This window comes from Melanerpes formicivorus, unplaced genomic scaffold (genome assembly GCF_026170545.1).
Source record: "Melanerpes formicivorus ecotype bairdi unplaced genomic scaffold, bMelFor1.0.p_v2 SCAF_35, whole genome shotgun sequence".
NCBI lineage: Eukaryota > Metazoa > Chordata > Aves > Piciformes > Picidae > Melanerpes > Melanerpes formicivorus.
In genome coordinates, this window is record NW_027142387.1 from 4,283,921 (window position 1) to 4,302,944 (window position 19,024).

At 41.7% G+C, this 19,024-nt stretch overlaps 1 protein-coding gene across 9 annotated transcripts in view; it reads right to left on the bottom strand.

Annotated features, from left to right (window-relative positions):
• PDE1C (phosphodiesterase 1C) overlaps positions 1-19,024 on the bottom strand; it is a 315,392-nt gene that overhangs the window by 204,683 nt on the left and 91,685 nt on the right. The window contains exons 1-2 of one of the 9 annotated variants that reach the window (XM_068156898.1): positions 4,855-5,636; positions 4,158-4,260 (exon numbers count right to left, since the gene is read on the bottom strand). The exons of 7 other annotated variants lie outside the window; for them this stretch is intronic. In XM_068156898.1, the coding sequence (XP_068012999.1) occupies positions 4,158-4,258 (101 nt within the window). In that variant the 5' untranslated portion in view covers positions 4,259-4,260; positions 4,855-5,636. Of the gene's footprint in view, positions 1-4,157; positions 4,261-4,854; positions 5,637-19,024 lie in introns of those variants that run through there. One more of the 9 variants, XM_068156899.1, reaches the window with a different exon arrangement.

The window sequence follows — 19,024 nt, forward strand, 5'->3', positions numbered from 1 at the left end:
TCTTAATTAGCAAATTGGAGTTCACAGTCCCGCAGCAAGGGTTCCAAGTGCTAAAACAAGAACACCCCAACACAGCCACCACCGCTCATACCTCCCTAGAGAAACTGTCAGCCTGAAAAGGAACCATGCAGTCATATTTTGAGATCAGGTCTCCAAGTTCTGCTGTTGACAGTGTCTTCTAATGTGTCCCACCTAATCTGAATCCCAATTGGTTTTGCAGAGCAGAAAGTCCCAAGCTAAACAGAGTGAGTTCTTAGCAATCATAGGAGAGTGGAGGGCAGACTCATATGTAACTCCAGTATACACAGTATCCAAGCCCAGAGCTGAACAAGGCAAGTCTGAATAAAAGACTGCCTCCTAGACAGGATCCATGGGATAAGGTAGACAGGCCAGAGCAAGAGATTAGATTCTAGCAGTAGCAGCTATTGAGAGCCATAAGCAAGCAATCAACACATCCGTAAGAAACACAGTTTGTTGCAGGCTGAGCACTGCAGGGGAATAAGAGACAATGGTTCAAAGTCAGGCCCTGTGTGAAAAAACAAATGGATATGCCCACTGCTCAGCAGCAGCCAAGGAATCAAGTTGATCTGCATCTGAATTAAACACACACTCAGCAGGAGCACATGTACACACCGACAGTGAGCAGAGACAGCTGGCAGCCCATCAGCAGCTGGAAAGTGAGAGCACATGCCTGCTTGTGGGGACAGGGAGGCACAGGGTGGTGGGGAGGCACCATGTGTGCCCAGAGGCACTCTTGGGAGGCAGGCATTCCTGAAGGGACATGAAGCTGCTCCTGTCTGATTCGTTTCTGATGATGACAAAACCTCAGAAGCAGGTCTGTCTCTAGAAAGTCCCTGCTCAGGGGAATCTGGTGCGTTGCTTCCTGGGGAAGATAAGACCCTGATGGCTGCACGTCCAGTATACAGAGACATTTTGCTGGAGTGAGCTCCTACAAGGAGAAATCTGGAGTAAATCTCTCCCTGATATTCTAGCATGACATAAGAAAAAAGGGCAACATTTCAGTTCTTGACTTTTGAGATTTTCCTCAGAGTGTTTCATACACCTCTAATGGTACCTTTGCTGATTCAGAAACCTTTCCTGAAAGTTTATTGGTAATAAACCACCAAAGAATCTGTTTGAAGCTGTGATTAAACCAGAATGAATATTTAAGAGGTCATGTGTAAAACACAACATTTATTTCATAGATCCCTGGTTCAAGACACCCAAATATTTTGCTACAGATGACTTATAGTCCAGTGAGGCAAATTATCACGCTCACTTAAACCTGAAAAAACAGTATAGGTCTACTGATGTGATTCTCTTATGAACTTCCACACAGAGTCACTAAGCCATGAACACGTCAGGCAAAAACATTTCAGTAATGTTATTGCATTAGTATTTTAGCTCTTCTCAGTAAAAGCAAAAGGAATTTGTATAAGGCCTAAGGAACATCATCTCATACTGCTATGCTCTGACCAAGAAACCAGATCCTGGAGAGATACATAAAGGAAAGGAGAAGGAAATCCTTCCACTCCAGAGGCAAATTCAATATCTCATCTGGCTCTTACAGCAACATATGATCCATGTTGCAACAGACAGGCAGATTCAGACTCACAAAATTCTGCCCTTTGTACACTGTCCAAAAGAATTCCCTATTCCCTGAAAACACAGGCTCCATGCCCAAACCTCCAAAGGCCAACAATCCTGCAGGACAGAACTGTAGAGTGCACATGGCAAAAAAATGACCTCACCAGACTTGCTTAAGCAAAAGAACATTGCATCAGGGGACTCTGAAAAGCTCTTGGGTTTCCACTCCCTTCAAACCAGGTGGGCTGAGATAGGGTCACATTTTTAAAATCTCCCCTCCCCACTCCCAGGGAAAGCCAGGTACTGCAACAAGTGATCAGTGTCAGTTTACTCACTGAGTCACAGTGACTAAACTCACCAGCTTGGGACTGGGGATGGGAAGACAGGGAGGAAGATACCAGAGTTGCCATGGATCAAGTCCTACCAAGATGTCCAACCCAGCACCGAGCACATGAAACTTTAAATCATGACAGCCCTTCTTGTTTAAGAAATGGGGTCAGGATCAAACTACCTTCTGGATTTCTGCCTGCTGCAGGCTACAATTCCTTGGGCAGCTTCTGTCAGCAGCATGCACTCTCTCACTACCTGTATAACACAGCTCTGGCAGCTTGTTGTGCCTTGTAACTAATTCTTGTGTGATACAGCTGTCAGTATACCAGGGGCAGCAGAGAGGCGCATCTTCTCAAGTAGTATTTGATCTCTCCAGAATGAAACCTTTAATTTAACAGTTAATTAAGATGGCTGTGCACTTCTAATTCTTCTTACACACATAGGCATGCATAAAAATGGGCAGGAAAAAACATGAAACATGATGCCAAACCTCAGTTTGCAACCAGTTTGTGTGTGTGTGTGTGCATGCAAGTGCTAAAAGCCTCCATAAAATGACTGGGAATGGAAAATCTTCCACAGTCTTTAATTAGAGCAGAAGACATTTCAAATTCATCTGAAATTCTATCTTCTCTTTAGGGGGAAAAAAAAGTAAATCTTGAAATTGAGAAAGAGAAAGGATATGGCTGTTACCCTCACACAAATTGCCAACAGTGAGGGTTGTCCTGAAAAACAGCCTGAGGTTTAGTTATTATGTATCTAGAATAAGTCTTAACAGTTTTGCCACATTTCCAAAAGGTAGAAGAGATCCAAGCTTGATCTGTAATACACAGATGCTGAACTACAAGACTGCTAAAGTTTGTCTATGAACTTCAGGTGGAATCCGCATGAGCATACTCCTAAACTCCATATTAAACAGAATTCAAGGACTCCTAATACTACAGCATGGCACAGACTTGAAAATAAGAGGGTTTGTTTTGTGTGGCTGTTCTATTTGGAAGGCTTACAAGACAGCTGTCATCTACTTTGATTAAGTTCCTTCACAAAACAGGCTTCCTGGAGTGATGCCTTGAAAAAAATACATATTCATGCACATCTCTTAGACTGCTTGGAGTCCTACAGAAGTTTTAGATATGCTTTACAAAATATGTCATCACTGCTCACACAAAATAACACTCAAAGAGCAACTCAAGTTTAACTTAGACCCATTTGTTTTCAGTTATTAGCTTACTATTTCTAAATTTTCTTGCTTCTGCTGTTTTCTAACCTCCACACTGCCTTGCCTCCCCCCTCCCCCCTTTCCCTTGAGGGCTGAAATTTTAATAACTCTAACATGTGAGGGTGAAGGGAAAGAAAAAAAAGGGAAAAAACCCAACAACAACCAGTTCTGCATACTGGGAGGGATGCAGCTCAACATGGTAATGTTCCTCTTTGTCTTGGCCAAAAACTGATGGGTGAATAAACGCTTTGCTGCCAATAATGGATCTTATTGCTGGTATGTGGTATTTTGCACACTGAGAATCTGAAAAAGATGCCAGACACTGACTCTAAATAAGCTACACAAACGCTACAGCCTATAAACTTTTGCTCTTCTGCAGTGCCAAGTTCTTGATTAAGCTCAGGTACTTTTTTTTCTCCTAAAGAGGCAGTATCCCATCTTTTCATGGCAAGTCAGCCTTAATCTATAAATCAATAAGTACAATCCAATCCATAGAACATTAATTTCCTGCCATTACAAATGCTGCTAGAAATCTTTTCCAATTGTACCTTCTCTGACTGTTTTGTCTTTATTGACCATGTCAGTTCCAGAAATGTGTACATTTACAGGAGAAAAAAAAAAGAAAAAGGGGGAACAAAAAGTCTTCTGCATCTTGCATCTAAGGGTAAGATCACTGAAAGCAGAAGATTCAGTTAAGGACCATTCAGCTATAACACAACTTTTCTATTGTAACAGCTAAAGTAATTAACATCTCAGTAACCACTTATATCTTACAGGGTCTCATTAGCGACATATCTACATCCCACCAGAAAATATTTGTTCAATGTAACAGGCAGTTCAATTTAAGGATGCAAATAGATCTTTTGCTAAGATTAAGTCACTGTATTTATGGAGAGCAGGTGTGGAAACTCTTGGGAGATTTTGAAGATACCGGCAAGAAAGGAAAAAGTGCTACAATAATTTTGACAATGGGAGGAAACAGGAGAAGGAAATAGGAAAAAAAAAAAAAAAAAGTACTACTTACAAGCCTCGGAGACGAAGCCAGATTTTCTCTATTTGCTCTGGCTGCAGGTATTTCAGAGAGTTGCTCTCAAATTCTTCGATTTCCTTAGTCGGTGACTCCATAGCTGCAGGTTACGGCTTTGGTTAAAGCTCAGCGAGGATGGATGCTGCCCCCAGCACATGCACACGCTCCACCTTTAACGCTGCCCGGGAGCAGACAACATTTTTGGCAGCCACTTCCCCCCCCTCAACACCCCCTTCCCCGCGAGCGGGGCCGCGTGGGCAGCCCGAGAGCGCTCAGGTGTGCGAGGTGGGGGGGCAGCTGTGCCAGCATGCCACCATCCTCGGGCTGACCGAGGGGGTCAGAGGCTCATCTCCACACTGAGTTTTGCCTTTCTCCCTTGTTTTGTTGTTAGATTTTTTAATTTTTTATTTTTTTTTTTTGGGGGGGGGGAGTGTTGTTTGTTTTTGTACAATAAGCCAAGGATACGATCAGTAATACCAGCTGAGGGATCTTTATCAAGGGAGGAGCGGGGGGAAATCCCTTGCGGACAAGCGAGCTGTCTGCACAGGCAGCTGGGCAGTCACAGACACAAGGGTCCTAGGGCTGGGCTCTGCCTACAAGGCTGCCCGAGCCGCAGCCCATGGTCCCTCCGGGCTGCTTCCCAGTGGGTCAATCTTCTTCTCGCCACCCCTGGAATTAATTTTTTTCCACTTACCAGCAGCGCTGCCGACAGGCTCAAAACCTGACAACTGAGGAAAAAGTCTTCTGTCAGCATAGCCCAGGCACAGCTTCTCTCTCTGCCTCCCTCTCTCCCGCACACACACACAAACACAGGCGCGCAAGGGAGAACAGGCTATTGGAGAAAGGCTGCGTCTGATTAAAAACCCAACCAAGCCAAACCATTTAGAAAAAGAAAGAGAAAAGGAAGGGTAAATCACAGAAAGTGAGCGACTCGCTCCTGGCAAACAGCCGTCTGCTTCATTGCTGTCAGCCTGCTTTCCTGAGAGAGCGGCGCACAGCACAGTCTGTAAGGCTTCAACTGGGGCAAAACCTACTTTGAAATTAAATTAATTGTTAAAGCACCGTTGCCTAACCCCCCCGCCAAACGCCGCAGGGGAGGTCCATACCCTGAAGAGTAATCAAGCCCAACATGTTAGTCACAGATATATCGATGTCTTTCAACAAGAACCACAAACAATGCATTAAAGGAGAACACAGTATTCACAATGCATGAGGTTTGAAACAGGACCTATGGATCAAACTCAAGAGCTTTGCACAGGGGAGGTTAACACCCAGCTCCGTGGAGGGATGCCTGCCTTCAGGTCCCCTTGGGTTGTCCCAGTACTGACCCCAAGCACAGCAGGGATCAAGATACAGGGCATCCCTCTCCACACCTGTGGGTTTCTTGCTCTGAGCAGGAGGAAGGACAGGGATTTCCTTCATTGCACTGACCTATCAATCACCTCTCAAACTCTGGCAAGATCTCCTGCATGACTCTGTTTAGTTAAGGCTATTGATGAGATGCTTTCAGCCAAAGCCACTAGAGCAAAGGGAATATAACTGTCCACACATTGTCCTAGCCCTAAGACGTTTTGTCATTTATTGCAAAAGTTGCCTCTTGAGAAGCAGAGCCTGCAACAGAGTGTTCACCATGTGAGGGAAGACAGGCTTCAGCGATGACTTCTAACTCCAGCTGTGCAAGTCCACACAGCAACACTCAGAGTAGCTTGTGGAAATGTGAAGAATACATTAATTAGCCTAATCAAGCATGTTCCTGTTTAAAGAGTGCAAATCAGTTCTTAGACATGTAACTTGACTACTTCAAAATCCAGCCAGGCAAAGCAAAAACAGCCCATCCTGCCTGCACAGAAATTCTTCTACCCAGGGGGGAAAAGATAAAATCGCAGATTTATACATCAATAAAAAATCAGTAGGGTTTCTGCTTTGGGATCTCTTGTGTGCAAGAGGGCTCAGGCTCTGAGACTGTGTGGCTAATTTTGTGCAGCTGACCAATTCACTCTTCTGTTTCTGCATATTGAAGCATGCTTCACATACACAGGAGAAAGAAGTCTTGAATCCATTCATGCAAAAGGCAGTTTTCACCAGAGAGGGGGGTGAAGACTTAAAAAAGTTTTGAGGTAAATCCACAGATCCCTAAACTTTTCTTCCAAAATCAAAGAAGCACCAGGGCTCATTTTAATCCCAGTGATATTACACATGGCTCCACAGAAAGTTACATTGTATTGACAGAAAGGGAACAGCCTATACGCAATTCCGGTTTACATCATCAGAGTTGTACCGACTTTGTGGCATTCCTCACCTCACTAATTCACCAATGAGAGCCAAAACCTAAGTTACGTGTTTCAGAGGTGTCAGGTAACCGTTTTCCTACTCCTTATCTCAGTGTCACCACCTGAGAACCAGCACAGCATTGCCACCTACCTTCGAGAAAGGACAGTGAGTTTCACTGAGATGAGGGAAACTATAAATGCAAGGTATTACCATCCTTCATTATTTCTGTATCATTTTGCCAACATGCATTAAGAAACCACATTTGATATTGGACTTTACGAATGCAAGCATCCCACCTAAAGTTACAAAGGGTTTCCTTAGGTAATCGCTTAAATCAACACAGAGATGCTGAGATTTTGATTTTGCTGTAGGAGACAAAGCTCCCTCACTTTTAGGTCCCACAAGTTTTAGATACCTAAAAATAAATAAATAAACAAACCATAAATAACAGCAACACCCTATGAAATCCAGAGGCAAGTATTCAATCCCATGGACGTGCAGGCTACCACAGTTGCATAAAGCAGCCAGTAGAATGAAAATCCCCTTTAAAATGAAAATCCACATTTAGACTTCATTTTTTTCCTTCTATACTTCTTTCAATTTATTGCCAAATGCACAGAATTTCTTCACCACCCACCACCCCACCCCATTCAGCTTTAGTCAGGCCATTTTCCATGAAGTTTCATTTATTACCAGGAACATCACTTGAACAGAGATGTATTGCCAACAAGCCACAACCCATAAGCTCTTTAAATAACATTCTCCCTTGAAATGGTAAAAATATCAGCTCCAGCTCAGGAGTTACAAAATATGTCAGCCACAAGCTGATGCTGGTGCAACCTGTATATCTGTACTTCACCCATATATTATCTATTTACCCAATTACTCACTCCGTTCCTCAGCAATAATCAGCCAGTCAAGATTATCAGAACCTAGGTACTTTTCACCTTCACCATGCTATTGTTTGCTATGCAAATCATGCATTTAAAACACCAGATAATGTCAGAAACAATACATACATAATGGGAGAAGTTATAAAAGAAAGCCAGAAAAGAAAATGTTACTTTCAGCTGATAGCTAAAAGCAAATAGAAGGGGATGAAAGTAAGAACTAAAGGAAAGGAAACTGAAAATCAAAAGGAAGGTACTATCGACTGCAGAAATATCAGACAAATGATGAACTACTGTCAGAGTTATGAAGACAGACACTCAGGGAAGAGATATTAGTCAGGCAAAGTTAGCAAGGTGGAGATAAGCAAAAAGAGAATGGTGAGATTCTGTGCCAGGCTAAGACACCCCCACAGATTTGAAAAACTAGACTAATATTGATTGGAGCCTGTTAAAAATGTGCTAGAGGGGAACTGGTGTGGTGCATGGCCTTTTGTTTCATTGCATTTTCACAGCCAAGAGCCTTTGAGATCCTAAGGTACTGAATACAAGGACTATGCATTCTGATGGCTAATTGTAAAACCAAATGAAACCAGGAAGTTGAGACAGGAGCCAGATCAGGAGAATTCAGGCAAAAATGCCATTGCACCCAGCTGTGGAGGAACCTGGGGTACCTACAGTACCTTTCCTTTATTTTTTTAAGCAAAGACAATAAAGATTGGCAAGTTCGGAGCCCTCCTTGCAGACTTCCAGAGCTAGCTGGGTATAGCAATAACATTTAAAAGGCCCATTGAAATACATCCAAAAACACTTCCAAGGCCTGTCTGACAGAAACAGCACTTTGGTGAGCACAAGCAAACTGGAGTGATAATTTCAAACCCAACATTTCCAAAGCCTTTGCTGGACCGCAGAAAAGCCAGCAAATCTGTCCTGTGCTGAAGAGGTAGCACAGGGTGCTAGAAGCATGCTGAAACATTGCCTATTGCTACTCCTACATACTGCCTGTGTGAACACACATTTTCTCCCATCAATTAATCTGATTTTACAGAATGAAAGCTTCAAACTACATATGACACATTATACTAAGCTCTAGAGTTAGCACAACTGCAATATATTTGTGTCTGTCCATGCATAAATAATCCAGAATATGTTTTATTCTCTTGCCACTAATGCTTCCCATCAAAACTGCAGCAGCGTATTTGTCTTTGCATTCATTATTGCACATCTGAGTCTGGATCTCTGAACTTCAGTTATTGCAAACACTGTGATGAGTGTGCCAGCAACATATTCCAAAATATTATGTTAACACTACATTCAAACAGTTTGCAAAACCCTGACATTTCTGCTAATTCTGCTAATGCCAAAATACACTGGGTAGGTTTTGCTCAGTCTTTATCATAGCAGGGAAAGTTTCTTGTTTGTTTTCAGTTATGAACAATTTGTTTGTTTCAGAGGCGATCAGGCGCAGAGAGAGGGGATCAGCTCTATGACTAAATTGCATTCTCCTATTTATTCTTCATGTTGAAATACAAGGAGTGATTGGGAAATATGTAGACATTGCAGCTGACTTGTAGGCATTTTTAGGGAATAAAAAAACCCTCATAATCACAGCACTCTGTCCTGGGCTAAACATAACTTCAGAACACTGAAGACTGACAAAGGAACCACTCTGGTAAATGTATGAACAGTTATCAAAAAAAATCATGACACTCAGAAAGTGAATACATCAGACAGTTCATCTAATGGCATAATAAATTCTGTCACACTGGTAGTGAGCAGAATTACTTGTACCTGATTCAGCTTTTGGCTGCTGAAAAAGGATAAAATATTCACCTAGGTATTAGGCATTTTTGATAGCAAGAAACTGTCATCAAAGCATAGATGCCTTTCCCATCTGATAGTCAAGAACATCCTAAACCTACTAAATCTGCTTTAAAGGGTCATAATTCAACTCAATGTTATTTCAGTGTGAACAAGCAACATACCTGTTTGCATCTGGAGTTACACTGATATGAAGATTTCAGATTTTTGTTGCAATTTCCACTTTCCAGTATTATTAGCGCTAGAATCATTAATACTCTGAGGGAGGACTGGAAGACAAGGGTTAAAGCTCATCAAGGAGCAGCAGTCTAAGGAATTGCTAATTGCCTTTAATTACAAGCCATCACCCAGATCCCTCGGGGCTGGGATATTGTGATTTCTGCTGTACCCAGTAATTACAGAGAGTTTGGATAGTTTTCTTCCTTTCTCTGCCCGGAAGGAGCAGGGATGCAGCCGGCTCAGGAGATGCTGCTCTTTCAAAAAGTTTCAGAAACAGTGAATGATACACAAATATATATTTAGAGAGAGAGGGAGAGAGAGAGAGCGAGATAAAGATAATATATTAAGGTTCTTGCCGCATTCCCTGCATCCTGACAAGGTGTTCAGTCTCAGACTGCCACCAGTACTAGGCATACTACTGAGAAATTCAAGCAGCAGTTTTGGGGGAAAGCAAATTTTAGCTTTTCATCTAAGAAAATAAACAAAATAATAGTAATTTACAAAAGTGACAGTAAAAGCATGAGCACAAAAAGATACAACTGATTAGGGTGGTGGAAAAGGCCTGTTCCTTTAAACTTTTCTTGAGTCAAGGGAATCAAGTTGACAGTTTTGATTAAAAGTCTGGTGATTGGCATGAAATTTTCTGTCAAATACCACCAACTAATATTGCCACCAGGAGAAGTACATTCCTCTTCTGTGGTCTGTCCTTTTTGACCCAACGTCACTCAGTTTCTGTAAAGACATTAAGGAAAACCTGCAGAAACTTGCTTCCATGTGGGAGGCTCAGCAAACCGAGAACGCTTCCATGCTGACAACACCTGAAGTCATTACATAAATCACGGTGGTGCATTCACTCGAAGCATTGCAGCTTCCACAAAAGCACTGTTGCTCTTGAAGGGCGTTTTTAAAAGCCTGATTTTCTGTAATGACCTCCACAGCGCTAGGAAGCCTTAAAACCTGAATTTCTATACATGACAAGTTATAGAAAGAGGCATGAGAAGAATGATGATTAAGGCAAGAGAAGCTTTACAAAATGCTTTGCAAAAAAACCAAAAAGTATGAAGAGAGCTTGAAAACTCTGCTACAAAATGCCTTGGCAAAAGAGGTAAAGTGGGAGTCGTAGTCCAAACAATTAATTACTTACAAGAAACATATAATTAGAGGATTAAAAAAGAACTGGCCTTCTAGTCTTTGCCTTTTTCACTAGCAAACATTCAATAAGATCAAAGTAGACCATTTGGAAGATGTTCTGAAGCCTCTATACAACTTTCTCAGAGGTAATAAATACTGAAGTTTATTCAAAATGAGAAGAAAGTGGCCTCAAAGAGATTTTTATTCAGCACATTGGGTTTTGAGAGGTGGAAGCATGAGGCTTTTCACTTGCCTGTCTCTCACCCATAAAGTACATTTTATTACACAGGCCAATGCTGCCCCCTGTACCATAAAAGTGCTGTATTTGATCCTATATTCAACATATACAAACTATAGATAATTATGACAGAAATTACTGTGCATCATATATTATCCCTTGTGGAATTATGACCAAAAACCCCTATATCTATGATAGAATATCTATTCACATACCACTGCATTTTGTCAACCTATAAGAGTATGGAAATCATATACAAAACAGACTTCCACTTAACCCCCTTTTTTGGTTTTACTGGGGTTTGACATTTTAATCTGTTCAGATGCTGCACAGTGGGAACATTTTCCATTTGTCTTTTTTGAAGTATCACTACTTTATGATGGTAGAGAGTCCAAGTACCATTTAATCTTCCCCTTCTCCTCATCCACCCTCTCCTGAGGGAGATAGGCAGCCATCTCTGATTGTTCCTCTTGTTTTTGCCAGTAGAGATAGCCAAGTCAGAGCTATTTAAATAACTAGCTCTGGCAGACTGCAGTCTAAGTGATAAATATTATTTATAGGACCTTATGTAGATGACTTTTCATCCCAAAATATCCAATTAAATTAGTATTTCCCTTATTTTTCCAGGGATAACATGCACTGGACATGTGTGGAAGCAGAGTGTGGAAGTAAAATGCAAAACCATGCTGCAAAATGCAAGACTGTATTGCCCAGAACATCATCAGAGAAATGTTTGTCTGGTAGCAGGGATCTACAGCGTACAAGGACCTTTTGCTGAAGTGATTCACAAAGCAGAAGCTCGTCAGTGTGATCTCAGCAGTGTGCCAGGCATCAGAGTTCAGAAGAAAGAATAATTAAAGAAAAGGAAGCAGAATAAAAAGCAACATCTATTTATCACATTGGATTGTGGCTAATTAACCTGGTCTCCTTCTTCTTGAATCAGTTTCCTGTGATCACACAAACGTGAGAGATCCAACATATCTGGAGTTTACAAAGGCCTCAAATCAAATGCTTGAAGAAATGGAGCGAAAGAGAGAACTCCAGTGTGAGTGGGGACATGACTAAAAGCAAGATGAGGACGCAGGGTAAATTAGCCTTCACAGGATCCTCCATTGCCACAGCTGGCCTGTCATCGCTACTTGTCCTCAGTCCTGCAAGCCCTAATGCGTCAGCTGCTTCAACAGTGCAAAAGGCAGGCTAAAACAGATTGCAAACGTTATCTGGTTATCAGAGACAAACACCAGGAGAAAACAAACCAACAAATAAACAAAAAACCCACCAAAGTTTAAAGTTTAACACAAGAGCAAATGGAAATGAATTACCCCTGAAGTCAGTTTGGAAGCTGGAAGATTTCTAACTAATGAACCTCTGGAAAAGCCTCTCATCTTGTGCAGTACAAATTGAAAATCTCACCTCATTTCTTTGACGATGAAGGTTCCCCAGCTTGTTCAAGAGTTACACACAACACAGCATTTCAGGTTTATACAGAACACATCAGACTACACCCAGTGACTTGTGCTGGGTTCTGTGCCCAGCAGTTTTTACTACTTCTACACAGAGATGGCTTGACCTGAGACCCACAGAGGACAATCAGCTCAGGGTAACCCATTGTCCAGAGAGGAGGTGAGACAAGAAATTAGTATGTTGTTTTCAGTACAAATAACTCTTTACTTCACAGAGGAGGTTGCTTCAAAGGTTTAAAAGGTGTTCCTCAAAGACCAAAGGTAAGATCCCTTAAACTGTTTAAAGGTTTTGGGGCTTTCTCCCTTCTTATAAGTTGTCCTCTACTAAAAAGAGGAAAAGCTTGCCCCCAAAAGCTGAAGTGCCGTTTGCCTATGACAAAATAGAAGTTTTGTGAGCCTGCAGGTAGGTTTAGGCACTTCACTGCCATGACACACTTCCCATACTCTGTAGCTGCAATAAAGTTTTCTGCCATGACTGATTCTTAATGTGCTTAAAGCCATTGATGTTTATAATAAACACAAAAAACCCCAAACCAAAACAAACAAAAACCCCACCAAACCCAGAAAAATAGCATAGCAAGAAAACTGTAGCTGTGCAGAATCCAGAGACTTCCCAAATAAGAAGGTTCACCACATCAGGGAAACAGCATTGCAGAATATTTTGTTACAAGAAAAATATGTGGTGGCCCCTTTGCCTAGTCAGGTACTTGTCATTAATACATCAGGATGCACAGAGCAAAAGGTTCAAAGGCAGCTCATACCCTCTCTTCCCTCCTGTTGCTGTGAAACTAAATCTCCCTTCTCTGCTGGACGAGTGGATGAGGGCAGCTCCTTTGACCAGGAGGTTTCACAGGCATGTGCCCATTCAGGCAGAAAGTGCTAAGGGATTTGATCATCACTGCTGGCACATATTCAGAGATTACACAGTGGTTGTTGTTGCTGTTCCTTCTTTTCATTACCATGTTGTATAAAAAAGTATCCTAAACCAGAAAAAGAATAGCATAGATATTGCAAAGAACATAAACCCTGAATGCTGCAAATTACAGTCAAGTCTCCCTTTTGCTGTTTGTTTACCACCTCCTCAAGGCTGCAGTTCACATTCAGAAAAGAAACACACTGACTTGACAACCAAATCTTCACACTGCCACACTTCCAAAAGAGGTTTTAAAGTGTGCAGTATTTTAGCTAGAAATCATAATGTTCCTCTGCATCTACAAGGAGGACTGTTATTCAAATTGACTTTCCACAGCGCAACCAGCTTACAAGTTACACTTCACCCTTAGCGTTCACCACTACCTTGTGGCATTTCATCCACAATACCAAAAGTTATCAATAGCTAAATATCTGCTGTGAGACGCTTGATGCTTCCAGGTAAATCCTCCACAAATGATATTCCTAAAGTCCTCATTTAAGCTAATTCCTGCAATTCTCATTTAAATTAGACCTACTGATTAGACATCAAGGACATCTTATCACACTCCCATCTAACCCCTTTGCCCAGTTTCACTGCATATTACCACATCTTGGCCACCAGTGCATGGATTTGAGAATAAACTGAGGTAATGAACACAGGCAACAGCAGTGCAGGAGGTCAGTTAAATAGTTGCCATAATGGTGCCCACATACAGCATTTGACTGGTACTTGGGAAGGATAAGGAAGCAAGCCATCTCCACTTTCCTTCTTATGGTTTGATGGTAAACTTTTGATTTGGCAAAGGGTTTTGCCCAGACTCCTTGCTTACAGGCCTGGATCAAAAACCTTTGCTCACTTTCCATGTCACTCTTCACCTGCATGTCCAAAGCAGTAGGAAATATGTAGAAACCTCTCATCCAAATCCTGTGCAAGAACCTCCAGAACAGCAACAATGAATGCCCTCTCCAGATGTCTCAGCTTCATCAACATTGGTCCACCCCACAAAAACCTGCGTACTTTCACACACTGATGAAGTGCTACATCTGTGAGGTAGCAGGAAGGGGCAAACTTATATAAAGGGAAAAATAGAATAGAATAGAATAGAATAGAATAGACCTTCAAGATCATCACGTCCAACCCATCATCCAACACTATCTAATCAACTTAACCATGGCAACAAACACCCCATCAAGTCTCTTCCTAAACACCTCCAGTGATGGTGACTCCACCACCTTCCCAGGCAGCCCATTCCAATGGGCATTCACTCTCTCTATGAATAATTTCTTCCTGACATCCAGTCTAAACCTCCCCTGGCACAGCTTGAGACTGTGTCCTCTTGTTCTGGGGCTGGTTGCCTGGGAGAAGAGACCAGCCCCCATCTGTCTGTGGCAGGCTGTGTTTTGAAGGGCTTTCAAGTACAATCACTACATCTCTGATATGAAATTATTTTGTAGCTTTCCACAAGTGGCTCGAGGAGTTACTTATCTAGGTCACACCTGAGAGACATTTAAACAGCGTATTGTACATGCCATAACATTAAAAAAAATATATACCCTGGAGATGCATTTTAATAATAAAGAAAACTACAATTAAATCACTTTGGAACCAAGAAGTTATTACAGTATTGTCCTTTAGGAACAGATCTGTCAGCTAGAGCAGTGATTTGTATGCCCTTCCTTCAGATAAATATAATGCAGTGTCATAAATCTATCACACTGCACCTTAATATGATCTGCACAGACCAAAGAAGTATCTGCTAGCTTCAGTCTAGCTAGTAGCTAGCATACTAGTCTTAACAGGTTTCTTTCTCACCTTTTTCAAAGTTATGCTCAGCAGCAATCATTTCACTCGTCAGTAAATATTTGATTCAGATGTATGAAGCATCTGCCACCATAATAACTCAGTCCTGAGCATTTCCTGGAAGGATCACTATTGCTTTTGAATTCCCAGTGCTTTAAATGTTTATTGAGTCTTGAATTATCATTTTTCCATATGTCAGTCATGTTTGTATTTGAGCATGTGTGAGACTAGACACAAGAATGTTAAGGTAAAAAAGGCAAGCACTAAAACTTTAAAGAGAGACAGTATGGAGAGTGTAGACAGCCATAAGCAACTTTGTTAGCTTGCCAACAATTTGAGAAAACTTTGAACTATGTAAGTCTACACAAGTCAAAAAGAGAAAGCTCTGGCAAAAACTAATAATGACCTTCCAGTACCTGAAGGAAGCCTACAAGAAGGATGGAAAGAGACTGTTTACAAAGGCTTGCAGTGATAGGACAAGGGGCAATGGCTTCAAACTAGAGACAAGGCAGATTTAGATTTGATGTTAGGAGCTAGTTCTTTGCCACGAGGTTAGTGGAACACTGGAACAGGTTGCCCAGAAGGTGGTTGGGGCCCCATCCCTGGAGATATTCAAGGCTCAACAGAACTCTGGACAACCTGATCTAGTTGAGGATGCCTCTGCTTACTGCAGAGGGAGTCAGACTAGGTGACCTTTGGAGGTCCATTCCTGAGGTCTTTCGCTAGGGATACCCCAGGGGTATTCACCTCTTTTCCTATTGGACTGCTTGACTTAGCAACCAGAGCAGGTATGGTCTGTAGTGGTACAAGACCCAGAAATAGAGTCTTACAATTATGATTTGGTTTAGAATAGAATTACCCAGGTTGGAAGAGACCTTTGAGGTCATCAAGTCCAACCTATCATCCAACACTATCTACTCAAATAAACCATGGCACCAAGCACCCCATCAAGTCTCTTCCTAAACACCTCCAGCGATGGTGACTCCACCACCTCCCTGGGCAGCACATTCAAATGGCCAATCACTCTTTTTATGAAGAACTTCTTCCTAACATCCAGCCTAAACCTCCCCTGGCACAGCTTGAGAGTTTTAGTTTCCACACACTCATTCAGACACACATGATACTGATATAAGGAAGGAAGGATGTTGGATATGGCATTTCTTTTTTCATGCAGCATCCTATTTTCATTATTGTTCCCACTACTGTGAGGCTCTTCTCTCTCCAGCAGTGGTATGAAGCAGTATTGTTCTCCTATATTTTGCTCAAATGATCTTCATGGTGATATTTTTTAGCTAAATGTGTGTTCTGAAGAGGGTATTGGGAGCATATTATGCAGGGACTCTGCAAATGCTGCATTTTAATGATAACTGATAAACATGCTGCCATAAGGGAACTGTCACCCTTGAGTATGAAAGCATAATTTGGGGCCTGTTTTGCCAATACAACAGTGCTTAGATTTGGCTGTCTGTAATGCATCTACTGTAAAAACACAAAATATTAATAAACTCCTTTGTGGATCTCAGCAGAAACTGGATTCAGCATAATTTCACGTTGCATGAAATCTCCATCTTTGGGTATGTGTTAAACAAATTCCATGTGGTATTTAAAACTCTAATTCACAATAAAATTGCCCTAATCTGCTCAAAGCCCACTGAATGTATTGCAAACCCATGAAGAGGCTCAGACACACAGCTGGTATCAGTTGTTGCCACTCATTTCAAAGCAGCACCTTCTCCACCGACTGTGCTGAAAGGCTCCTGAAGTAATTTCTTGTCTATATGTTTGGCCAGAAAGCAGAGGAAATTCCCTCTCTTCACCAGCTCTGACTTCATTCTAGCAGCTCCACACTCCATTATAATGTGTCCTGAAATGGATGCAGCAAAAGAGTCTGAGCAATTCGAACCCACACGACCTGACGAATTGTGACTCATGCTTTTAATCAGAGCCGAGAAACAACATTTTGCTGCAATACTTCATCTAGCAAGAGGAACAGAGGATGGGAAAGGATTTTTCTGCCTTCAACTGAAAAGCTTGCAGAGAATGAATTGTGCACAAATAATTGTTAGAATTGATGATTTCTGGGGTTCTCATTTATTCTGAGGTTTTGATCTCTGTAGTTTACTCAGATGCTGAAGTCTGACTTAAAGAGATGAAGGGAAAGACAAAAGGAAAGAAGGGACGTTCACTTTTTAAACTCAAAACACTTGAGATATTCCATGCCTCACACCAAAAAATCCTCCCAGCTCCTGCAGAAACATGAGATAATTAATACTTTTTTTTGTTTATTTGCAAATATTCCAGTGATCAGTTCAAGTAATTTTACGTATTGCATGTCAGTGAATTCTGAAACAATAAAATTTGCAGATGGAATTTGCCATTTTAAATGCCAGTGTAAGATTGCTACCAAAGCTAGCATTTATAGTAGGGCTGGGCTGGTTGTTTCCTCATGTTGGGCCAAACAAATAGGTGGTTTTAGTATGTATAAATAGGCTTAAAGTTGTCACTATGAGCTCAGTTTTGTAAGCTGTAAAGGCATTCTGATTTTCGTTACTTGATTATTTTAATACAAAAGAAGGCAATAACATTATTTAATTCAGTCTTTGGTAATCTTTGCACATTTTTGCTTATTAGTTTTAATTCTACTTTTTTTCTAAGATTGATGATCCTAAGACACAAAGAGCTCTTGGGGGAATTCCATTCTTTGTATGAGAGTGTGATACAAACAAGCCTGTTTAAACGTGAACTCAAAAGGCCTATTGACTTTGATCTACCGAAGAGCCTCAGCACATGGCCAGGAAAAGCCACAGCTGCTTGCCCAGACTGCAGTTCCCACTCCTCTGTTGGGTCAATTCCACCATCACCATAACACAAACCTTTGCTTACAACATGGAGATTGAGCTGACCCACATTACCGGCAGCTTCAGCAACAGGGAAAATCTTTGCCACTAAACTTGCCTCAAAAGGAGAGTGAGTGAGGAAGCCTCTAACGATGCTCCTGAGATTCCAAGGCAATACACCTTGCAGAGGTCTTGTTCCTCATGAAAGAGGGCAGATATGACTCTCATCTCCCTCAAACAAGCCTCCAGAGGCAAGTTTTGAAGACAAAAACATAGAGCCCTCCCATGCTAGTGTACAGGACTGCCTTATATCTGTGAGAAACTGACATTTCAGCCCTGAAGTACTCGAAGTCTGTTGTTTGCTGGGTCAGTGCTGCTGTTTTTTTAAAATGGTCACACTGGTAGCAGGCGTGAAAATTAGTGGCAGGAAAGCAAAATCCCTTGGGGTTGAAAATAATGGTATGAACTACAAGGTATGCAAGGCATTTTACTTGGTGCTCTGGTTGGAATATCATTTAAGACTCCTACAAGCCACACCTTAGTCCATTAAAATCTTGTTTACAGCACCAAAACTGAGTACTCCTTATACAGATTTTTTAATGCATATCAAACTAGAGCTGAGAAACAGTAGTGCACAAGCCAGCTTTTCAAATGAACCATACAGCAGATCAGAAATGCTGTTTCCCCAGTTTTAAACCTCCTCAGCTTTCCCATGAAATTATAGAATCACAGAATCATAGGATGGTTGGCTTTGGAAGGGACCTTAAAGGTCCATCCCACCTCTTCAAAAAACAGGGACATCTTCAGTTGGATAATGTTGCTCAGAGCCCCAAACACCTAGTCTGGGATGTTTATGTGGTTGGGGCTTCTACCACCTCTTTGGTGGTGGAATTTCTTTCTTATGTCTAGTCTAAATCTCCCTTATTTTTCTGTAAAACCATTACCCCAGTCCTAAACAGGCAATGACAAAAAATTGTCCCAATCTTTCTTATGGGCTCCCTTTAAATACTGAAAGGTTGCAATAAACTCTCCCTGGAGCTTTCTCAACCTGAACAACCCAAACTCTCTCAAGTCTGTCCTCATAGTCCTCTAGAGGTGATCCAGCACTCTGATCATTTTTGTGGCCTCCTCTGGTCCATGTCTTTCCTTTGCTGAGGACTCCAGAGCTGGACATGGAACTGCAGGTGAGGTCTCACCAGAGCAGAGGGGCAGAATCACCTCCCTTGACTTCCTGGCCATGATTCTTTTGATGCAGCCCAGGGTACAGTTAGCCTTCTGGGTAAA